Genomic DNA, 25,682 nt, shown 5'->3' with positions numbered 1-25,682 from the left:
TCAGTTAACAGGCAGAAGCAAAATGCTTATATGCCCAACATTCAATAACATTCAAGTAAGTTATACGAAACATACAAAATAAATGCAAGCATTTTACAATTACATTTGAGTTCCCTTTTTTCAAATAGTGCAAAATATATAAATACATATATACACATGTACCTTTTTGTATTTATCTGTTTCCATACATCTTGGTTTATGAGCCCGACCGCTTTCTAAATTGACTTTGTAGTTGTTTTATTCCACAGCGCTGTTAAAAATTGAAACCCTGCAGATAAACCTCCTAATGGCTAAACATTTTCTTAACACTCCTCTAAAAAAAGAAGTAGCCTACTGTAAAGTTGTCTAGAGTCACACTTGTGAAAAAATAAATAAAAAATGACCAAATTGATCAACTAAACTCTTCCATTTGGGACAATAATGTAATTTCTGCGCACACATACAGCAAAGTGCATCACTGAAATTCACGGGAACAGGTGGGGAAATGGTGGGAATCAAACACATGCCTCTTATGCATATTGGAGGTTCAGACCAACGGTGTGCTCTCCTGTATATGTGGAGAAGATGGAAGCTGCAAAGCAAACCTGGATGGGCGTCAGCCATATGCAATAACAGACTCTGGTCGGAGATGGCAGCGTCATTCTCATACAAGTAAATATATGTGGTTAAAGCTGGGGTGTCAAACTCATTTTAGTTCAGGGGCCAAATACGGACCAGTTTGACCTTACGTGGGCCACATACTTTAGGTTGGAAAAAGAGAAAATTCAACATTAATGTGCCCTGGTTTGCACACGTATAAATGATAATGTATGTGTGTACATTAGTCCCTGAAGCATCTTCACTTACATTTTTCTGATGTTATAAATTTGGGGAAATTTCATGGAATAATTTGAGGAAAATTTGCCAGATTTTTAAAAAAATAATTTGATATTTAAAAATGACTGCTGTCATGTGATATAAGAAGTGGAAAACTGAACTGCTTAATAATAATAATAATAATAATAATAATAATAATGCATTGGATTTTATATAGCGCTTTATCATAGACACTCAAAGCGCTTTACAGAATTAAGGCATTATTCTTTCACTCCACACTTAGTGGTGGTAAGCTACCATTGTCGCCACAGCTGCCCTGGGTCAGACTGATGGAAGCGAGGCTGCTATAGTGCGCCATCGGTCCCTCCAAACACCACCAACACTCACTCACACACTACATTCATACTGGGCAATGTGGGTAAAAGCTCGGCAAATATTGTGACTTTTCATTAACATTTTTATATTTGGAGGGGCTGAGATTTCTACTGCTGAATTAATTGGTCATTGACAAATTGTTTCATGTTTTTTTTTCTATCAATTTTTACTTTCTCGAGCGGCCCGAACTTGACCCTCAAAAGGGCCGGATTTGGCCAGCGCGCCTTGAGTTTGACACATGTGGGTTAGAGAGTAAAAATGCATGCACAGGTTCAGTCAGAGACAGCGAACGGGATTTTTAAAAGAAACTAAACTGATTAAAAGGATTTTGTGTGTTTTGTATGTAATTATTTAGCTCTTTGCGACGCGTCTTGAGAGAACCAGTCTGTTGCTCCACACTCCTGCACAGTGAGCGGCGGTAATGCTCGCTTTTAACAACAACCATTAAACACCACAGAAGAAGAAGAGGAAGCAGCTAAAGAAGCAGAAGAAGAAGAACAAGTCGATCTACTGTGTGTTGTATCAAAGCTGCTGCTTCAACCTGCGATAGACGACCATGGCCCCTAAAAACAACAATAGAGTGTTTGTCATCGGTGTTGGCATGACTAAGGTAATAATGTCATTTTTTAATACATCCGTAAATGTCAACAAAAAAATCTTTACCATCCCAAGTGGGCGAATACTTCATCGCTAATGTTACATTTTCTGTGAGTTTATAGTGTTATTTTTTGTGTACATTTAGTAGACGTGTTAATTTATTAGCTTCATTTGTTTTAGTTTTTTTTTTTTTTTTACATATTAGTTGGTCAATTTGTGTCAGTAGTAGCTTTCTGAGAGCTGCGTCACAGGCAGATAGAAACACGGAAACATCGTCTGAAATGTCGAGTTCCGACAAAGTAAATCGCTGTTAATCTAGTGTTTAACACAACAGTGTTTTTTTTTTTTATATAACTTGTGAAAACTGTGTGTTTTGCTCACTGTAAGTCTCTATCTGATTGTTTACCGGTTGTGGATTCACTGAGTCCATAGTTCACGGCCTGCAGAGGAGAAAACTGTGCCAAAGGTCTCCATTCTTCAAGCAAGCTATGTGAACATGAACTTAGATTTAAACTTTTGGACTGCTGGGCAATAAGGAGAATGTTATGAGCTGTTATTATTATTATTATTATTATTATTTCATTGGCCCGGTGTGAGATTTGGAAATGCCTCTAAACTGGGGCCAAATGTTGGCACAAAGCTGGAACCAGTAAACGAGCACTTATGTAACAGTTACTGACGTCTCCATTTGGGCTGTAAAAATGAGAACAGGTTAATGCAAAGTAAGAACACAGCTTTGTAAATAAAAAATCTTGATTTTTAAAAAAAAAATTTTTTTTAAATGTTTTTATGCAGTTTGAGAAACCTGGAGATCGCGATTACCCTGAGATGGCCAAGGAAGCAGGTGCACATCTTTGATGATTATCAGTCACTGAGCACTCTTAAAACAACTCATCTAGATTTATAATACATAAACTATTTTCATTGTATGTTAATACTTTATATCCATGTTCTGATGCAGGTGAAAAGGCTCTGGCTGATGCAGGAGTCCCGTATTCTGCTATAGAACAAGCTTGTGTTGGATACGTTTATGGTAAGACTGAGCTGGGTCGTTGCAAATCGAGACCACCAATGACAATTTCATATGTTTCTGCTGGCAAGTGTTAATGCAATTCAAATCATATTTTGTATAAAGCAATTTACAACAAAGTCATCTCAATGTGTTCATCAAAATATAAAATTCATAATAAGAAAGAAAAAACCCGACAACATCCACATGAACAAACATTTAGCCATCTAACAAAATCAACATCGTAAAACACCATTAAAGACACATAAACATTTATTTTATATAGCCTCCATACTCTCCCAACAAGATATATCTCATGAAACGACAGCACATCTGTTGTTTGTGTTGAAAACAGAAACACGGAGAAAATAACAACAACAACAACTCAGAACAGCCTCAGTGAGGAGCATCCACAAAGTCAATCCTTCCTTTTGTACCATTCACTGTGAAAAGTATGAAACATTTTCTGACCTTACCTTTGCTGAAGCTCTGGTAACTCAGGTGTTGGTCTCCCATCTTTTAAAAGCTGTCGTTTTTCCCTCAAAAAAAAGTTTCTCTATCGTCTCTAGCGCTGTCATCCTGCCTGTAGTGTTATCCCGCCCACTAGCTAGAGCGAAAGAGACCATAGCAGCAGCGGTCACGTGGCATCTATTCACTAATGTACTGTGAACTTACGTATAGCATTTAGCATAGCGCGGTTACGTCCAAAGGCAGCTCTCTATGCTGCCTTTGGACGTAAATGGTTGTCATCAAGCAATGGGAACGGAGGCAGAGGAGCAACGTGCTTTTAGGAGGGGCGTGGCCTCCCTCTGCCTTACAGTGGAATGAGACTGTGCAGCTGTTCCAGGAAATAGCGCTGTTTAGTAATTTGGGATATGAAACGCACAAGTGTTTGAGATTTTTGTCTTTATATTAGGGGTGGGGGAAAAAATCGATTCACATAAGAATGGCGATTATTATCATCCAAAATTCTGAATCGATTAATAAACTTGAAAAAAAAAAAGAAAACATATTTATTTATTTTTTTGAAGAAGAAAAACTCTGATTCATTAGATCCACGTAGAGTCTTTACTCAGGAAACACTGTAAACTGAACATACAAATACATATTAGTGTTCCCATAAATAGAAAATAGCACTGTACAAAAAGTCAGCTAGCTTCATGCTAACGTCTATAGGAAAACCCATATATATGAACCCATGTATATTAAAAAATCACTTTTTATTAACTAAAATTACGTGGTTTCACTTTAATTAAAGGGTAATAAAAGAATTAAGGCTTGCAGTAACTTAAAAAGGTAGGAAATGTTGAGGTTTCAACATGAAACTCTTTATTTTTACTAATTTATGCAATCGTTTAATTTTCCTTACATTTCATAGGAAATCATCATGTTCCTATTTTACCAGCCACTAACAAACACCTTTTAACTAATTGTGAAACATGTAAAATTTAACAATTATGTCATATTTTATGCAAATTCTACCTTTTGTTTTTGAAAAATATATCATAATATGTTATCTTGATTATCTTTGAGAGTCTTGAATCCTGGAAAGTAAATCAGATTTTAGATGGAGCTCATTGGTGACTAGAGCTCCTGAGGGCCCCTCACATGGTCCATGAGGGCTACCTGGAGCCCGCGGGCACCGTGTTGGTGGCCCCTGGCCCCTGATCTAGGTCATTGATAGGCTACGTGAGCGCAGCAAGACTTAATGAACAATTTAGGTTTTTTGTTGAGAAATCAGATTTATTTTTGTGTGCTTGTTAATACTACACATTCAATGCTACTTCTATGAGTTTTGAGTATGAACTAAAAGCGAATGCGACCCTGAAGTGACTCGCATGCAAAGAGAGGTTCTAGGGTTATATGTGTCAACGGAAGTAAATAATGGAGGCAAATATTTATACATTCAATGACCTCACTCTCCTCACCTGCAGGTAAATGAGACACAAATTGGATTATTTTTGCCCATATGCGACCTGAAGTATCCGATCTGTTAGTTTGAACAGCACAAATATGTTTTTTAATAATCTGACCCAAGACACTCATTTGTGGTCTTAAATCTGATGCGTATCTGATAGTTTGCAATGCGGCTGCTGTCTGAAAGGCCAAGTTGCATTTATCCTACCATTGCATTATTGACACGCAATAAAAGTCACAGTTCTGCCTTCCAGAAGTAGTGGCAGAGGAAAAACAACAGCCAGGAAGGAGGACAGAGTGGATGGAGAGGGAGGTCTTAGCAAAACAGTTTCTTCCCCCAGGCTGTCATTCTGATCAACTCTAAACAGTCATAGAGTGTCAGACCTGTTTCTGTTACTGTGAAATAACCTGGAACTAAACATAACAACCCTGGAACAACCTGTCACTGCGAAATGTTTCATTTAAATGTTCACCTGCACTACTCATCAATGCACTACTGCACTATTATCTTATTATTATTATTATTGTATTTTTATTTTATTTCATTATTATTATTATTATTATTATTATTATTATTACTATTATTATTATCTTGTTATTTTTGTTTAGTTTGCACATATTAGTCTAACTACTCTTATATTTATGTTTATACTTCTTTATTTTATTTATTTTTCTTTATTTTCTTTATTTTTCTTTATTTTCTTTATTTTTCTTTATTCTAGTTGATTGTTATTATTTAATGTTACACTACCTGAGAGAGCACAGGTCACCAAAAGAAATTCCTCGTGTGTATTCATACACCCTTGGCCAATAAAGTTGATTCTGATTCTGATTATCAATATTTATTATATTAGACGAGATGCCTCTACATTTACTTCCATAAACAGAGTGCGTGCTGTGTGGTATTACCTCAGGAGTCTGGACCTCTAGCGGGTGGGTAGTGTTACATGGGCCAATGTGTAATTTGTGGCAATGAATGGAGGCTCCTGACTGCTACTTTATTTATTTTCTAGTTTCCAATGTTGTCACACTGTTTTTAAATTTTGTTCACATACCTTCTATGACAATTTGTGTACCCCTGGGGGTACCCGTACCCCACTTTGGGAACCTAAGTTCTATCTAAACTGATAGAAATCACATTTAATGTGTTATATGAACAAGCACACACGCACAGAAAAAAAACATCTGAATTGTGCATTAAGACCTGCTGTCTGCACGCAGTATAAAGCAGACATAGGCAACTGGCGGCCCGTGGGGCCACATGTAGCCCTCAGTCTAGTTCTTTTGCGGCCCCCAAAGCAAATTGTAATTCATGAAAGAATTGTGAAGCCCACAATGAGACACAAAATAACTTCCCAGCAAAATACACAAAAAATTACAAAAAATGACAGCTACCACTTTAACAAAATGACGACAAAAACACACAAAACAACAACACGTTACAGAATAGCTCCAAAGACACACAAACTATTAACAAGTTACACAAAATGACAGGAAAGAACAGAACACACTAAAAATACAGAAAATAACCCAAAAAATGCACAAATCGACAACAATATGCAGCAAACGACAGAAAAATGCACAAAATTACAACACAAAAAATAACAAAAACACACAAAATGGGAAAAAACATTAAAAACCACAGACAAACAAAATAAAAAGCAAAAAACCCTTTTCCCCCCTGTGTTCATGCTGACATGAATATTGATTATGTGGCCCTTGGATCAGATACATCACAGTTTTGTGGCACCCGCTATGATGGAGCTGCCCATCCCTGGCCTAAAGGCACATGGGCAGGGCTAGCTTGGACTTGAACTGTCAACCTGCTGATTAGAAAGCAATGTTCCACTGCCTCTACAGTATTAGTTTTTTAATTTGATCAAATTTTATATATATATATTTTTAAATAGTTAAATGCACAAAATGTTCACTGTCTCTTCTGTGTGATAAATCTAAATTTGGAACCCTTTCTGTCAGGGGACTCCACATGTGGACAGAGGGCCATTTATCACAGTTTGGGTCTGACTGGGATCCCGATCATCAACGTCAACAACAACTGCTCCACAGGCTCCACGGCTCTGTTCATGGCACGCCAGTTGGTTCAGGGAGGTGAGCAAAGCTTGTAAAGATTACTAGTTTGCTTGTTTCTCCAATAACTTGAGCTGAACCATCAATATCAATGAAAGTAACTCTTCTTTTACCACGTCTCCTGTCCTCTTGCAGATATTGCTGACTGTGTCCTTGCTCTTGGGTTTGAGAAGATGGAGAGAGGCTCTTTGTCATCTAAGGTAAGAGTGAACTTGTGTGAAAGAGAGCAGAGCATCAAAATAAATAGTTTCAGCATGCCATTGTGAGTTTCTCCACTGACCGTTTATTGCCAAATAGGTCTCAGAGTGAACTTTAGCTCGTCATTTCAGAACATCTCTCTGGTTTATGATGCAAATTAAAACTTTATCTAATGTTCAGACCTGTTTTTCATGTCTTGCTTTTACATTATGTCATCTGGCTCAACCTTGACAGATAATAATCTGAGGTCTGAAGAGTCTGTGTGTTTCTCTATCAAAAATTCAGTGTTTTCTTTAGTTTTTAAAGCATGTCTCCAACTCAAGGTCCAGGGGCCAAATCCGCCCCTTTAGATCATCCAATTTGGTCCACAGGAAAAAGTAAAAATGACTGAGAAAACATGAATCATTCATTAAATGACAAAATATTGAAGTTGTAGCTATTTTTGTCCCTCCAAATACACAAATTTGATAAAATGACACAATTTTTGCAGGGGCTTTTGTGCCTATATCACACAACTGCAGTCTTATTTTATTGCATTTTTCTGAATTCCAAGCATTTTCCCCACAAAATCCTTCTAAATTACAAAAAATGGATGCAAAATCAAGGATTTTTTAAGTTTTGATGTCACAGGGACTGATATGTCACTTATTGCTTAGATATTGTAGCTGCCTTTCAAACTATCTACGTATCAGTTATAAGTGGAAGTGAAAACTAGGGCCATTTAGTGTTAAAATTGCACTTTATTTCAGACTAAAAGCATTGATCTGATCAATTACGATAACTGCTCTTAGTTCATGGACAGAACCAATCCCATGGACAAACACATGGAGGTGATGATCAACCGCTTTGGGATGGCGGCAGCACCAGGAGCACCACAAATGTTTGGCAACGCTGGCAGGGAACACATGGAAATATACGGTACAGCTATGCATCGCAACAAATATGATAACTGTGAGTGTGCATGTTTGTACATGTAATAAATGTTTTGTTTTTTTTACATTAAAACCACTCTTTAGGAACAAAACCCGAGCACTTTGCCAAGATCGCCTGGAAGAACCACAAGCATTCCACTAATAATCCGTAAGATAAACACATCCAAGTCTTTGTGAGACGTGTTCTGGATGGGTTTTTATTTAGCTTTGACAGAATATTTGTTGATGTACAGTTACTCCCAGTTCCGAGACGAGTACAGTTTGGAGCAGGTGATGAAATCCAGAAAGGTGTTTGAATATCTGACACTCCTTCAATGTTGGTAAGCAGTGAGCACAGTCGTACAATTCTATTAGATTGCGATGTTTTGAGTGTGGTATGGCAGAGGTTCATAAGTAATTGATGAATTTGTCCTTGGTTTAGTCCAACATCTGATGGGGCAGGTGCTGCAGTTCTAGCCAGCGAGGCCTTTGTCAGAAAACATGGTTTGGAAAATCAGGCAGTGGAAATTGTGGCCCAAGCAATGGTGACTGATTATCCTTCCACGTTTAATGAGAACAGCTGCATTAAAATGGTAAAAACCGTGAAAAGGCCTTTTTCCAAAATTTGCACAACTTGTTGAAATTTTTTTACACCAGAATGTGGTTTCTGATTTTTCTGCAGGTTGGATACGACATGTCTCGTTTGGCGGCCAAAAAGTGCTTTGAGGCTGCAGGACTGACGCCAAATGATGTGGATGTGGTGGAGCTTCACGACTGCTTCTCAGCCAATGAGCTCATTACTTACGAAGCCTTGGGACTGTGTTCAGAGGGTGAGCCAACATATCTTAAAGGGATCCTCCACACTTTTTATGAGTTGGGCCCAAAATCTTTGAAATGTAATTATTAGAAGATCTATGCCTAACAAAAATCATTATTATGCAGAATATTCATTTAATTGACTTTTACAAATGGGACTACTTTACAGTTTTAGAGCCTGTGTTCCACCATCTTAAAAATCACGATTGATGACGTCACACGGCCCCACTGCCTGTAAACATCCCATTGTTTTCTAATAGAGTAAAGCATTCAGCCTGCTTTTTAAATCATTTAATCAGCTTTTTTGGTCTTTTGGTTGCTCTAAAAAGCCAGAAAAAGTTAAAGATGCCAATATAACCCTCTTCTGTTTGCCGAAAGAGGATAAAAACAGTTGTGACCCAAAAAAATTTCCTGTGACCGCAGGGGGCGACAGTCCCAACTTTGCGGTTTCGTAGTAGACTATGAAGCAGAGAAGAAGAGCTCCCCTAAGGGCCCATTACACACCCTTAAACGGTGCATGGCTGATGCTCTGGTGGCTGAAGTTGGCGAGTAAATCACAGACTGTTGAAGACACACAAACCCTGAGAATAGAAGTCGTTTTGGGTGGGAGTTTTGTTAGACATAGATTTTATAATAATTACATTTCAAAGATTTTAGTGTGGAGGATCCCTTTAAATCCTCAATGGAAACATTTTTAAATAGCTGTTTTAGAGTGGAAACTTAACGGGGGTGTGTGTTTAAAATCTTGGAGAGGAAATTGAGAAGGTTTGATATATTGTTGTTATGTAACAGAGCAGCAGAGACGTTTATCAGACACAAAATTGATCTTAAAATTTAAATAATTTTAGTGAATTTCTATATTTTGTTGGTCCAACTCAATGCAAACATTCCTGGCTGCATCTAATCACATTGTATAACATATACATGTCAAATAAATTGTTTCTTTAGGTAGCAATGGCAGTGCATGTGATTATCAGTTGATGAATTAAAGATTGCCTGGTACAGGCAATCAGGCAATGTTCAAAGGCCTAAAGTTAACTAGGCTACATTTCTGTAAACATTAATTCTCTGCCACATAATTATCTTTCACATTACTTAGCATAGAATTAATAGTACGATTCTCCTTCATTTAAATCTGCTGATTGCACCTGACATTTCTGTAATTTGTTTGAAACTCAGGCTTGAAGTAATTCAAAGAGAAATAAAATAAAAGTGAAATAAAAAGAAATACTGGTAGCAGTTTTGGAATTTTACTTTGTTTAATGAATGCTACTTTACCTTTAAAGACCACTGCTTACAAAAAGACACAAACCATGACTGATCAGCATGGATGTGTGGAGATTTTTTTTTATTTTATCTCCACCCATTGATGGGATGGGAACTCCTGTAATAAGTAAGTAGATGAGATGACAACCTCCAGATGAACTTTGAGGTTCATTCTGGTCTGTCTGCAGGTAAAGCTGGAGAGCTGATTGACCGAGGGGACAACACGTACGGAGGAAAATATGTGGTCAACCCCAGTGGGGGTCTCATCTCCAAAGGACATCCTCTTGGTGCCACAGGTAGAGTTGCTCAATCCTTCACTTCTCTTTTTATTTCTGTTTGTAGCAGAGCCTGAATGTTTCAGGATATTATTATAATAATGGTATAATAATGATAAGAAATGTTAAAAGTCCAGTATTATGCAATTTTTCACGCATCTCCATTTGTTCTAAGAAGTTTTTTTCCCCAAACCTGCCTGTTTTATGGAGTTTTAGCCCTCTGAAAAGTCACTTTCACACCGCTTCTGAAAACAGGCTGTTTTGGGGCCTTCATGCATATGCATGAGTGGGTGTGTCTGTAGACGCTGATCACATGGCTCGCTCTTGGAGAGGGCCTGGCTTGCACTAATATTATACAGCGTCTCTGTTTGGTGTGTGGGATTCCAGCAGTTGATCACCATGGCGGTTGTCTTTAGCTATTTACACATTGCACATTACAGTAAAACACATGGCTATTTAAGCGGATATTGTGAGTCCGACAAATGCTGCTTCAGTGTTAAGCTGCTAAGTTATTTTCTTGTCATCATCACCTCTTCTAACCGCAGGAATAGTCCATTTAAGGTGATAGTCCATTGTTTTGTCCATTCGCTGCATCGCATTGGGTCACAAACGCATCAGATCATGTCAAAGGTGATACGAGGCAGTATAACGGCTGCTAAAAATTAGCACTTGCGCTGCGCTTTTGAGTATCTACATACTGGATTATCTATATACTGAATGTAAAGATATTAACTGTGGATAAAGGGCAGTGGTGGCCTAGTAGTTAAGGGAGGGTCGGAGGGTTACTGGTTCAAATCTCCCTGGGCAATCACTGCGGGATGTTGAGCAAGGAGCTCACATTCTTATGTAAGGTAGGAGGAGCGAGGATTGTAGGGAGGAGGAGTTTCCACGTTATCAGTCATAAGGCGAGAAAAATCCATCTCGCCCGTTTGGAGCTGACTTTTTACAAAATGTGGAATAACCAAGGGAGGGAGGAAACAGATCTTTTTCAACTTTGGCCCTCTGAATGAGGCTATAGGAATGTATATCACTGTAGCAAAACCATTATACAGTCATTTTTTCATAATACCGCCCCTTTAAGTATTTGCCAGGGTTGGAGTCAATTACATTTTTCAATTAAGATTACGTCTTCAAATATCATGTTCAATTACAACTCAGTTATGATTAAAGTGACTAAGATTTTTAGTAATTACAATTAAAATTACAATTTTCCCCTGAAAGTCAATTAAAATGAGGTTTCCAGTTATCAAAGTTCAATTACAATTAATCACAATTACTGAGCGTGAAATAAATAACCTAATAAAAGTGAACCTTCCACTTGTGTTAGCTTTTTGTTTGCATCCCTTATGATAACGGGTCCTAAATCAGCTGTAAAATACACGAGAAATAAATATATATCATCTAATTTTTTTTCCCTATCTCTTGGTTACTTTTTAGGCTTTCTAATCAATGAAAATATAGGTTTTAATAACTATGGTGTGGGCATCTGAGCCTTTTTTTGTGTCAGTAAGTAACTTGATTTCTTTTTTTAAATTATGGTTTAAAAACATGATTTCCCAGTTTTGCGTTAAATAATAATGAACAAAGTCAATTATCTAAACTTCATTACAATTTATTTATGATTATGGCAGCAACAAATTTTTACAATTACAACTACAATTATAATTGACCCCAACTCTGGCCATGTATGTTTTCATTGTATTCATTCATATTTTGTTTATTTTATTTTTTCAATTTAAGGTGACCTTGAGAGGTTTTGAAAGGTGCCTGTTTTACTGGATTTGAAGTCCAATTGTTGATTAAACATAGTTCTGGTAATGATTATTTTCCACAGTAGCCACTAGGTGGCAGGTTTCTCACAGGGATGAGAGCTGGGATTGACCGTGTAAAAAGGAGATGCTAAGCCTGCATGTGATGCGAGCAGAGCAGCAGGCTGTGACTTTGGCAAGCCAGTGCTGTAATCTCCACATTTTAAACCGCTGAGAGTCGAGACGGAGCAAATGACCCTGCTGCCTCACGCAGCCACTGCAGCCACATCCCCCCACACATCACTGCATATTAATATCATCAAAGTTGTTTGCACTCCATCATAGAACCATTCTAATTAGATAATATAATGTTATTCCTTTAATTAATAACAAGTCCATTAGTTTTGGCTGGTTTTTTCCTCCTTTTCTGTGCCTTTATTCTTGTTTTAATGATTGGTCCCTCTATTCTCTCAGCACTAGGTCGGTTTGGTGGCTCATTGTGCTCCAGGTGGCTAAGCTCTGTCTGATCCACAGTGTTGCTCTTAATCTTTGCTGGTAAAGCCCTGACCTCTTCCCCCAGAAATACTTTGAGCACCAATATTGACCACTCGATACATGGTCAGGACATGGGAACACCTTTTCCTTTTGTAGCATAGAATCCAACATGGTGTTTTATTTTGACACAATTGAAGCTTCAAAATTAAAACCCTAGAGGACCTTTGATTTTTTTTTTTATTGTCTTTTGCAGTCGACATCAAATCTGTGTTCTAATGAAGAGCTTGTGCTACTTAGGGTCCCCCCCATCCCGACTAATCACAAATTAGTTCTGAGATGAGATGCACATGCTTTATATTGATAAAGTGGTTGAATGAAACTGCTGAGGGCTTCTACAATTTGCATTTTGACTCATTGTCTCAGAAAGTATCATCTGTAAAATATGAAAGAGGCAGCAGTGCCGCTATAGGTCTTTACTCTTCAAGTCCTTCAAGCTTATTGGGATGATGGAGAAATGCAAAAGCTTATTAAGCAGATGGGATGAAATGCTCAGCGATGATGTTGGCGCTGGAGCTTCTTCTGGTGATGGAGCATGACAGAAGATTAGGTGTCATCTTGTCACACCTCAGAGTGTGGATGTTGTGTTTTGCACGTCTCTTTCAATGATCTCTGCAGTCTGTACTCTTCAGTCTGCAGCTAAAAGAGGAAAAATGCATCTGATATCAGAATTCAATCTAAAATTCATGCAGCAACAAGGACACCAGATCAGAATAATCTTTTTTTGGTGTCATGAACCAAGAAGTTCCACCTATTTAAATAGCAAAATGTGGGAAAGCTTAAAGCAGAACTTTTTCACCTTTAATAGATACTTTTCACAGTCCCTGTGATGGTAATACAAGTGTTTATGGGGTGATTGGGGGGGGGTCTTTCATCACCCTCTGCTGTCTCTGGCCAGAAAACCGCACTTGCAACTTTCCTGCCTCCGACCCGGTGGCAAGACGTACTGCTTTACGGCAGCACAATACAAACTAATGCTATATTATGATTATGCACATGGTTGTCTACAAATTCACTTTTCTCAAAGTTATATCATGGCAGAACCAGTAAAAAAAAAAAGGCAGAGAAGAACACACTGTTGTGTGTGTGTGATTACGTAACAGGCACGCACACACACTGGCAACCCAGCACTACATCAGGCAGCACACACACAAATATCTATCCATCCATCCATTTTCAGAGCCGCTTTGTCAGCACACATATTTCCACGCTCAACTCCATATTACTCCAACATCATTCATTTATTTTACTTGTTTGTCTTCCTCATACTGTTCACATGGGAGTATGTATGTAAAAGCACCCTTAGTGTCACTGTTGTATTCGGATTTTTCAGTGATCGGTTGCTACCATCTTGGGAGAGCAAAGGTGCGCATGTAGCTGTGGGGTGGGGCAGGCGGCGGAGGGGTGTGGAGTTTTTACGACAGTGACATAACCAAAAGGGACCTCTAGGGGAGCACTGAGCACAAGTTACTTAGTTGTGCTTTAATATGGAACATATTTTAATAATTGTTGATTACATATGCGTAGAACTGCACATAGAACTGTAACATGGTTCCCCAGTTTTGTTTTAAATTATAATTATAATTTTTATTGAATTTTCATTGTAATTACAAAGCAAATTATCTAAACTCAATTGCAATTCAATTATGATTACAACAGCAACAGATGTTTAAAATTATAATTATAATATACCATAATTGTAATGATAAATTACGCGACTCCAATTATAATTGACCTCAATCCCAGACTGGACACAGCCTTGGAATACAACCCACAACCCACAACTTGATCAAAAGACATAAAACCAAGAAAAATTGTTGTGAAAGCAAAATGGTAAATATCCTTTTAAAAAGACATGCAAGTTTCCTTAGAAAACCCTTGAATTTATTTCTTTTTTTTATTTCTTTTTTTTTTTACATACATCTCTCTGATCTGGCTAAAGAAACATGGCTTATATAGGATAAAAACACAATTTACACAAACATTTTATAAAATAAATAGAGGTGTCCTGAACCAATATTGATGTCGGATATCACACCGAAGTCAGCAAAAAACGAGTATTTGATTACAGTATATCAGCCTGCATCTAAAATGTGATATAAGCAGCTCCTGCATTTCTAATTAATTGATCAGTTTTTCTCATGTTTTCTTTCTGTTACTGACTCATAGGCTGTGTTCAAAAACACATACTAACGTACTACTCGAACTAAGTCTGACATCAAAATGAGTATTGTCAGGGCCAAATTTACGGTTACCTCGGCTTTAACTTGTGATGGATGCTCTGCGTTGATGAATGATGAGAAACAGACTGAAAAAGGTGATGAAGTAATAAAAAAATGATTTGTTCTAAACTAAACAAAAAAGGGAGTACAAGCAGGATCGATGAGGGAGATGTGACCGGCCGGTCGGAGGGAAAAGAACAGAACTAACTGGAAAACTGTCCACATAGTATATTTTACAGATTGATAACCCCACCCCAGAAGATAGGAGAGGAAGAGAGGTACGTTTGCCCCATGGGCTTGGCGTGTGCGTGCGTGCGTGTGCGCGCGCTGACCAACCTTGAGTTGCAGCTGTGTTTATTAAGTGAGGCATGTGAGAGTTTCTGACCTTCCCAAGGAAGAAAGACAGACAAAGAGAGTGATTGAAAGTTACATCACGAGGCAGGCATACATTTAATTAAGATATATGAGTAAATATAATTTATTAATTTTGCCACCACAGTATGTAGTGCATTAACGTTAGATCAGAGGTTCCCAACATTTTTCAGATCGTGACTCCTTATTGATATACAGGGGAGTGGTGGCCTCCCCTGTTAAGGACGCTGGGCTTGTAATCGGAGGGTTGCCGGTTCAAGCCTCACCTGGGCCATCACTGTGGGATGTTGAGCAAGTCCCTTAACCCCGAACTGCTCCCCAGGCGCCGCAAAATGGCTGCCCACTGCTCCTCTGGGATGGGTTAAATGCAGAGGACAAATTCCATTAATGCAGTATCATTACATGGCCAATTAAAGGCAAAAGCCCCGATTTATTTATATCACAAATGTCCGAGACATTCATTATGTTTATTGTTATTTTATAACGTGCTACAAAACACAGAGTAGCCAGGATTAGTGCACAAAGTGACAAATGTACCACCTCAGATATTTTTATGCTGCATTTTATTTGAACTAGGTTTATATTTAAGAAAGTTTAATTATAGGACACAGTTATTTGATCGTTAATGTGTGTAATGGGTATTTAAAAAATAATGAAAACATTTTTTAAACTCAAATTTTAATCTATTTTTACCTTAGGTTTTTTTTATTTATTAAACTAATTACTAGACATTTCAGGGGACCCCATTTTAATTCCAAGCGACCCCACATGGAGTCTCAACCCCACGGTTGAAAAACACTGCATTAGATAGTATTGGAAATATATATATATATATATATATATATATATATAAAATATTAATAATAATAATGCTTTGGATTTTCTATAGCGCTTTATCATAGACACTTAAAGCGCTTTACAGAATTAGGGCATTATTCTTTCACTCCACACTTAGTGGTGGTAAGCTACTATTGTAGCCACAGACTGGCGAAAGCAAGGCTGCTATAGTGCCCCTGGAAATCTCAGTGGTCTCCCATCCAACTACTAACCAGGCCCAGACCTGCTGATCTTCTGAGATCTAACGAGATCTGGCAATGACAGGCTGTCATCTACTATATTGGGACATTGTTGAAGTGTTCAGGGTTTTTTCACACGAGTCATACTCAACCGCCCCATGATGTATTGCGGGCTTTAAGCTAAAAGTCAAACATCCTGTTTTCAAAACAAAAGCATCTCTTGTTGTTTTCCATTAGTATTTAGTGCTTTTCTAAATAGGGCTCTTGTTTAGAAGTTAACCAGAAGTTTTGTCAGTAGCACAATAAAGAGTCTCCAGAAATATCCGTAATGTCAGAATTAAATGTGTTTCCGTGAGTTTAATTGATCAAATGAGCACATGTTGATACTGTAATTCTACTTCAGGGCTATTCAACTACACTTTGCCATGGGCCACATTGTCGGAAGGCTAAGATTTGTGAACGGACACAAAGCATTACATTTTTTGAATATTTTTATTGAACTTTTTAAATTCTATAAACACCTCCAGTTGGCTTTTTGTACAAGTAATAAAAAACACAAGCAGCTTCAAGTTTAATTAAATAATAATCAGAGCACCTGCTGGTTAAAAAGTGCAAGAAATAAATGAACTGAAAAACATGACTAATTTCTGGTTTCATTAAATTAAGTAACAGCACCTTCTGTCTTTTTGTGCAAGAAATTGAAAAAACAGCAGCAATGACATAACTAGCTTCAGCTTTAAGTAAAGAAAAACATAGTCACAAAGGCATACATCTGTTGGCTTTATGTGCAAGACATTTTAAAAACATAACTAGCTTCATTTTTTTTTTTTCTTAAAAAAAGGCATAGTCACAAAATCACACATCTGCTTGCTTTCTGTGCAATAAATGATAAAAAAAAAAACTAATTGAAAACGTAATTTTAACTGCAAAATGTAATTGACCCCAACTCTGGTTGGTATCGTATTGGAAGTGAAAAAGTTGAATCAGGACAACCTTAAAACAAAGAAACCTCTTCAACCTGAGTTTTATGTTGAAACATCAATGACTTATTGAGTGACTTTACAGCCATGGTGACAAGGTTGTTATGGAGAGCTTCCTCTTTACTGAGGTTGTTTAGCACAAAAAAGAAATCAGGTTTAGTGTTTCAGGCCTTTTGATCAATACTTGGCCTAAAAGAATAAACAGAGTCTGTGCGTCTTATTCACTGAATCCAACATGTGTGCAGCTGATGCTTTTCAATGACATGCTGCGCTACTTCCTGTTCAGGTCTGGCTCAGTGTGCTGAGCTCTGCTGGCAGCTCCGGGGTCAGGCCGACAGGAGGCAGGTCCCAGGGGCCAAAGTGGCCCTGCAGCACAACATTGGACTGGGAGGAGCTGTGGTAGTCACACTTTACAGGCTTGGTTTCCCTGCAGAGAACAGGTAACGCATCTTAGGGTTGAAAATATTTATTTGGTGCCCTTGTGTTGTTTATTCACCCAAACGTAACCAATCTAAAAAAAAAAAAGCAATATTCATGTTGGTTATAAAATGTTTAAAGGCTTCGTTCGAGTCTCACATTCTGAAGGCTTTGCTTTATGTAAGGTATTATGTACTGCAGTTTGCATCACACAATTTTCCTCTTTTTATGCAAACACTCTTGCTTGAGGCTTGGAGAACAGTGTTTCCTCTTCACATTTTGTCTTTTTCAAAGGTCCACTTTAAGTGCTGTTCCTACGAGCTCAGGCGGGGACCTGGAAAACTTTAAATCCTACTCGGTCTTCAAAGAGATTGAAAAACATCTGGAGAAGGTACAACAGCTCAGCGTTGCTCATTATTTTATTCTTACTGTATATTAAAGCTCAGCTTTTGTTTGGTCTGTGAGTCACTCACAGCTTGATACATGAAAAGATCAACATAAACCCAAGAAAGAGCCTGGAACTTAGAGGTTTTGGTGCGACTGATTCACTTATTGGATTCACATTTTAATAATTCTTTCTGCTGAACCATATTGTGTAATAAATCCATACATTATGTATGGGAAGTAATAATATTGCAATGAATCATAGCGTGAAAAGGGGGTGGGACTTAACACGTTGCTGCTCTTCTTCGAACTGATCTTTGTACGTTTTTTTCTTCCTTTGTTTTTCTGTTTTTTTCTCTATACATTTTTGTTCAAAATAAAATGCCAAATAAAGAATAAATAAAGGCTACACATTTGAAAGCACTAAAAAGAGTTTTTACAGAATTTCTTTAAGGATATTTTTGACAGTGACATTTTCAATGTGTTAAAGTAATTCCTAAAAGCAAAGTTAAATTCTAAATAAATGATCATGGTTGCATCTAGGGGTGGGAACCCCTGGGTACCTCACGATACGATACGCGATACACAGCTGACAATACTGCGATTATCTCACAATATGACGATACTGCGATATTGATATATTGGTCAGGAATCAATCTACGATAATCTATTACATAACAATTAAAAAAAAAAGATTAAGTGAAAGAATTTAATTTTTATTTTATATCTGAAAGACAATGCATTGAAAAAGTGTCCTATGAACAGTGACACTATTTTAGTGCAACATTTCTGTAAATAAGTGTCAACATACCAATGTAAACGAATAAGTATCTCCAATAGTGCTTTCTATTCTCTTATCAGTGACACCATTATAGTGCAGTATTCCAGTAAACAATATATTGGTTCCTTCAACAAACAGTGACAACATTTCTGTGAAGACCTAGCTGCACATTTTAGTGAAAAAGCAGAAAAAGTTTTTGAAAAGAATAAAATTAATCTTAAATAAGGAAAAAAAATAGATAATCAATCGTGCGAAAAATATTGATATATCGCCATATCGAGATATTGTCACACTCCTAGTTGCATCAGTCGATACAATGCGTAAATATTGTTTTTATATATTTTTTCTTTTTACATTTTAGTTCAAAATAAAATGCTAAATAAAGAATAAATAAAAGCTACACATTTGAAAAAAAATGATCGTGGTTGCATCAGTCCATACAATGCGTAAATATATGCCACTAATGTGTTTTACTCTTATTGTAACACCCGGACATGTTAAGTCCTCATTTTGTTGTAAATTGTTATTTGTTTGAAGTTTTTCTGAACACAATTCCTTTTATTTTTCAGCAACATTTACAAAATTGATGTTCAACTTCACACCAATTGAAATGTTTTTCCTGGCTTAAGGCTATGATACACTGTGCGATTTTTGTTGTTGTTGTTGTTGTATTCAGCTCCAGCTCAAACTGTGCGACTCGTGCAGAGCCCGACTGTACGCAGCTCACGATGCATGTTCTCACACTGCACGGACCGACACGATCTGACTGCTCACACTGTACGTTCATACACGACACGTCGGGGTCTTGTTTCCGCAAATGCAACATACAAAACAAAGACGAAGAACTCTGAAGCGTCACCATTAAAACAGACGAAGAAGAGAAACTCGCAAATCTCAGCAAAAAGAGCTTTAGAAAAGAAAAGACGGCGAACTGGCTGGGCAGATGTGGGCAGTACGGTCCGTCAATTTTACACCATTTTTTACGGTTTTTGTGCATGCGCAGTGTGAGAGTTTAAGGTGAGCTGATCTGTTGCACTGCTTCAACTGTGAGATACCCTCACGAGGAGCGACTGGATTCCAAACATTTCCTTACGACCATACGATTGCTAATCGGGAGCTGGTTGTGAGGTGTCATTTGTTTCTCGTGACCCCATGTATACGACACGATGCACGACACACGATCGAGAGACTCGCACGATTCCAAAAAATAGACGCAGGTGTAGAAAATCGGCTCAAAATGGGCAAAAAATCACACAGTGTATGCCTGCCTTTAGCTGTGTTATATTTTTAACAACGTATCTTGTTTTTATTAATAAGCTGTTCAACGCATGTTATCTAGATAAGAATTGCTTTACCTGATATAAAAGTCTTCACATGATGCTAAATGCTGAGTTGTTTGTTGATCCACACGTCTTCAAACGTCTATCACCAGGAAGGAGAGCGACTCGTTAAGAAAGTTGGCGGAGTGTTTGCCTTCAAAGTAAAAGATGGGCCAGATGGGAAAGAAGCCACTTGGATTGTGGATGTAAAAAATGACAAAGGCTCTGTGAGCAATGACCCGGGTATGTATCTCTATTCTTTAATTTTCTTGTTTTTTTTTTTTTGGTTTTCATTTGCTGAAATGATTATTTTATTTTTATCTGTGCACAAATATAATTGTCTTCTTCTGTGGTACAAGGTCGGTCGTGCTTTCAATTATTTGAAAAAGATTTAATTTGTTCCTAAAACTCGAAAAGTACCTTGTCCCGTTAAGTGTCCTCATTACTTCTGCAGAGCTCTTTGGGACACGATGACCTGTTTTTTTTCAACCCTTTAAAGCCCAGTGCAGCCACTTATAAATAGATTTCATCAGGCTGGTTTTGTGGGTGTGACGTAGACTGCACTAAATAACACTAAAGAAATCTTAGATTAAAACGTCACTGTAGGTTATTTGTATAAGAAAACCAGGAAAGAAAAACAAGATGGTTTCTACAAGGTTACAACAAGTTATTCAATAGCTGAAATATAGTGCTTCCAAAACCCCGAATTAACTGCACATCCATCCTGCTTATACCATTATGTGATGTTGGAGCTGGTCTTCCCAGTAATGAGGTAATGGCAGTTCCTGCCGCTTTCCACTGAAACAAGCTGACATTTTGCTCATCTTTAGGACTCTGTGATGTTGAAGATTTAATGCAGTAAGCCATGTGGCAGTTGACTCACTTTGAATTTTTTTTTTATGATTGTGACTCACCATTTTGATGCTGGAGATGTTTGTATTTTCCTTCTTTTTCTAATTGACTAAAATGGAAAGAGTAAGCTGCTGCAGCATGATAGTTAATTTGATATATTTTCCTTTAAAAGCCACACAATAATGTGAGCTCATTGCCCACACAAAACGCGGACGTCACAATGTTCTTTGAAAAGTTACTCTACAAAGAGTACAGCACAGGCGGAACACTTTAAACAAGGTAGTGTAATATAAAAGCATCCCGGTGTAAAGTGCACCTGCTCCAATAAGAGTTAGCCCGAATCCTGACATTTGGTTGCCTTTTAACACTAAATTGACCAAACGTGTTGTTTTTTTTGTAATAAATTTTTTTTTTTAAATTTTTTTTTATTGAACATTTACTTGGTACATTACAAAAATCACAATCCACACTCAATAAGGCGGCTGTACATATGCATAGATACATTCATGGATGGGGGCTTTTGTACAAGGTAGAAATAATAAAATAATAATAAATCACTATACTAATGGGCGGAATTGGGCAGATATGAAATCATGTCTCATCCTGACTTGTGTTTATAGTGATGTAGGACCAAAATGTGTCCCAAGCTGATGTGCTGTCCTTATTTTTTAATCTATTTAGCATGCATTCATTTGAGGCCATTTTTGTTATCATGTTTACCCATTCCTTAATATGTGGGACGATTGGAGTTTTCCAATGTTTAAGGATAACCCTGACGCCACTGATACCCCAAACATAATCATTGAAAATTTCCCGATTGATATATTAGTTATCCTCCCTTTATCGCCCAGTAAACACAATCCAGAACAAAGTGCTACAGGCTTTCCCAACCATTCACTAAGGACATGGATGACCTCCACCTAAAAGAGTTGAATAATTGGGCATTCCCACAAACAATGCATAAAGGTACCAGTATCATTCTGACATTTCCAACACAATGCATTGTTCATAAGACTATGTTATCTAACTGGAGTCCAATAATACCTTTGCAATATCTTATATTGTGTAAGTTTACTTTTACATTCTCTCACAAATTTTCCATTTTCTGATAAAATCCTTAGCCATTCATTATCCCCAAATGTAACCCACATATCCTTTTCCCATAAACCCTTCGGTGCTTTACAGTCATCACCAAATGTGTTGTGTGAATGTTTGCTGGATCATGTCACTAAATATTTCCCCCTAGCTTTAATAAATAGGATTCTCTTGTTGAATAAACAGTATCACAAGTAGCTGTACAACAAACACGCACACACAAACTATGAGATGTGTTTATTTATGACTGTAAATGTGTGCTTTTATTTTTGCTCTTATTTATATTTATTTATTTTTCTCTGTTTTTCTGCTTTCTCTTTATGTCCTATGGCTATGTCATCATATGTCTCCATTATGGGACTAATAAAGTATAATCTTATTTTTTTCCTCCAGCTACAAAGGCAGACTGCACCTTATCTATGAGTGATGTGGACCTCCTGGATTTGATGACTGGAAAATTAAACCCTCAAACGGTGTGTGTGTGTACAACACTTTCCCTCTCTCTTTTTAAACCGACCGCGCTCAGCTGAACATTCACTGCAGTTAACAGCTGCTGACAGATATCCAAAGGCAACAGAATTTAAATCAGGGTGTCAATTTTGACTCACTGCCTACTGGTATTCACCAAAGACCCTATGGGTGTCAAACTCATCTTAGTTCAGAAGCCACGTATGAGCCAGTTTGACCAGAAAAATCCTTCAATCCTTGCAAATACAGGTCTTGTCTAGTATGAATTGCGATTGAAAAAACATATTGCTGTTGGAATCATAATGGAATTGTAATTGAGTTCAGATAATTGACTTTGTAATTGTAATTGGCATGGAAATTATATAAAAAATTCCATTTACAATTTTTAAAATATGTTTCATATTAAGTTTTCCCACTACCTGACAGTGAATCTTCAGGGTCATTTTATCATAAAAATATATATATATATATATATACATATAAATCAAGGAGTATTCTGACAGAAAAAAGTGTCAGACACCCACACTAAAAATAATACCAATATTGTAATTGATTAGGAAGCCTAACAACGTAACCAAGAGATGAGAAACAAATTTGATGATAGAGCGACCCGTTATCATAACAGATGCTAACACAAGAGGAAGGTTAAGTTTTATGGAGGTATTTATTAAAGGCTCAGTAATTGTGATTCACTGTATTTGAGAACATAATTGTAATTAACTTTCAGGGGACAAGTAATGATTGTCATTTAAAAAAAATGTTGGTCATCATAAGCACAATTGAATTGTAATTGAACATGGATAGTTGAAGGAGTAATTGTAATTGAAAAATGTTCTTTACCACAACCCCGCCCTGATCACATCATATTTGTGCTCAGGCACAGCTCAGTCACACTGTGAGGTTCAGTCTCAGTAAATCTGTAACAGAGTTTTAATCAGATTTTAGCAACGACAAAACAAAAAGACTGGATTTAGTTTCAACTGAAAACACGAGATCAACCCGAATCCCGGCGGTTCGTTTGTATCTTTTTTGCTCCTGTGTCACGTTCCTGCATCAACCTTTTTCATCTAAGCTCAAAAATTGGATTTGCTGAAGCCACAGTCTCATTATTTATGTTTAATAGCTCTGCCTCAACTCTTCTCTGGATTTCCTTATTGCTCTTTATCAAAGCCAGGGGTGGAGCAGCGATTTTAAAAGTGAGGGTGTTCAAAGGGTGGAGCAAATGTTTTCTCCCAATTTAGTTTATTAAATTAATTTACTAAAACCACAATAACGCTGTTATTAAGTCAGTGATACTCAACATGTGGCTCTTTGTCTTAATTTTAATTATTGTTCCCCCAGAAAACCGTTAAATGGGGAAACTTTTTAACCCCCCTTTTTATTATTATTATTATTATTATTCTTATTTTTTTTTACCTTTTTCTTTGGAAATTTTACAACTTGCTTTGTCCCATTTTTGGCCCTTTTTTTAATTTTTTTTTTAAGATTGTTATACTTCCTTTTGCCAATAAATATTACTTTTTCCTAATTTATTTTTGCAAGTTCTTCATGACACGTTTATCCAATTTTTGTCTTTTGTTTTTTTACCCATTTTTTGGCATTTTTCATCCAAATAAGATACCTTTTGCCCACTAAATCACACTTGTTTCCTTTTTTCCCTTCTTTTTGCCTCTTTTTGTTACACATTTTTGCCCTTTTTCACTATTGTTTGCCACATTTTGCTCATTTAAGTTACCTTTTGCCGTTACATACCACCTGTTAACTCTTTTTTGTCAAAATTTTTTCTTGCCACGTTTTTGCCACTTTTGGACCATTTTTCGCTACCTGTTACTCATTTTTTGTCACTTTACTTACACTTTACTCATCGCTTTTAACTGTTTGTTTACCTTTTTGAATGTCAAATGGCTGGCTGTGATTGGCTCGGTCACCATTCAATCAATCTAACTGGAGCAATTCATTTTCAACAATGAATCCCTCTGTAAAAAGTGAGGGGGATTCATTTTTATTTTTATGAAAGTGCGGGTGTCGCATCCCCTGCATCCCCCCACGGGTGAGACGCACCTGTTTGAAAAGCAAGTGAATTAAGTCTCCCTGATATCATCAATTGTTCGTTGCATTGCATTAAATTATCGTTAAGCAACTTTGTAACACTTCTTTCTTTCTTCGACATCAGGCCTTCTTCAAAGGGAAGCTGAAGATCACTGGGAACATGGGGATGGCCATGAAGCTGCAGAACCTCCAGGTCGTAGCAGGAAAGTCCAAACTCTGAGATGCTGCGTCTTCTGTAAATTCTCAGTTTAATTCAGATTAAATCACACCTTTTCTAATTCCTGGCTCTTACAAAACCCAAGTGCTCAAAGTCAGAAGGTGGTCCACGTTTCAATTCTAGCTGCTACTTTGATATGAATAACAACTTTTGTGAAATGTGTGGAAATTAAATCCAGTGACCATTTAGGGTGTTGATTTCTTACTAAGCTGATCGGACTTTGTCAGCATGATCACGTAATTCTGACATAACTCATTGTATTGATGTATTATTTGCCTTAAATCACTTTGATATTGGATTTGGGATGGAAGCTTTGAATCTGTTAACAGAAATCTCATTGATTAAAATAACATTACTGAGTGTGTTGGTACCTCACAGATGTTAATAGTTTAATGGTTTCCACAATAAAATGATTTGTAGTAAATCATTTGTTTTGATGAATAAAGCAAAACAAAATTTTAACTCCCTTTTTTGACTTAGTTTTTTTTTGATGTCCTTTTCATAAAATTCTGAGTCATTTGTTAAATTTTATGTTTTACTGGTGCAGGGAATGATATACCAGTTGGCTTCATTGGATTGAAATCTAATCAATAAAGCACAGGAAAGAGAAGTTAATTATAGAGCTTTATGTGATGATGACACTATAGTGTGATTACAGAAAGTGACCAATCAGAGGACGGGTACATTATGGTCTTAAAGGAAAGGTCAGTAATTACACAACAGAAAATCACGCTCCCTTAAATAGATGGCCATCGATTATATAGGTTTACCATGGCAACCAGAGAGGCATACTTTTACCTGTCAAAAGCAGAAATCCTCATGGAGGCTTACGAGGAGGTAAAAATACCAAATAATAATAAAAAAAAGAAAGGTAACACCCCCACAGTTATAAAAACAAGTAGAGAAAGCATAGCAAAGTATTGCAGATCAGCTGAATGGAGT

The 25,682-nt window shown here is 37.1% G+C and overlaps 1 protein-coding gene across 1 annotated transcript; it reads left to right on the top strand.

Annotated features, from left to right (window-relative positions):
- The first annotated feature begins 1,646 nt into the window (after positions 1 to 1,646).
- Positions 1,647 to 25,202, top strand: scp2a (sterol carrier protein 2a). Its single transcript, XM_028472659.1, has 16 exons — positions 1,647 to 1,801; positions 2,584 to 2,632; positions 2,750 to 2,821; positions 6,692 to 6,823; positions 6,938 to 7,002; positions 7,792 to 7,918; positions 8,017 to 8,080; positions 8,166 to 8,252; positions 8,354 to 8,504; positions 8,594 to 8,741; positions 10,182 to 10,289; positions 17,445 to 17,598; positions 17,870 to 17,966; positions 20,173 to 20,302; positions 22,400 to 22,479; positions 24,648 to 25,202. Exons 1-16 carry the CDS (start codon positions 1,748 to 1,750, stop codon positions 24,741 to 24,743), a joined length of 1,614 nt encoding a protein of 537 aa, XP_028328460.1. The 5' UTR covers positions 1,647 to 1,747; the 3' UTR covers positions 24,744 to 25,202.
- Positions 25,203 to 25,682: the final 480 nt, after the last annotated feature.

This window comes from Gouania willdenowi, chromosome 17 (assembly GCF_900634775.1).
Source record: "Gouania willdenowi chromosome 17, fGouWil2.1, whole genome shotgun sequence".
NCBI classification, from domain to species: domain Eukaryota; kingdom Metazoa; phylum Chordata; class Actinopteri; order Blenniiformes; family Gobiesocidae; genus Gouania; species Gouania willdenowi.
The sequence above is the reverse complement of the archived record's forward strand: the minus strand, read 5'-3'. Positions and strand labels throughout refer to the sequence as shown.

Coding starts and splice junctions, on each gene's coding strand:
- scp2a (XM_028472659.1), top strand. CDS start 1,748: ATGGCCCCTAAAAACAACAATAGAGTGTTTGTCATCGGTGTTGGCATG. Junction 8,505..8,593: donor AGAACAGCTGCATTAAAATG/GTAAAAACCGTG, acceptor ATTTTTCTGCAG/GTTGGATACGACATGTCTCG. Junction 10,290..17,444: donor ACATCCTCTTGGTGCCACAG/GTAGAGTTGCTC, acceptor CTTCCTGTTCAG/GTCTGGCTCAGTGTGCTGAG.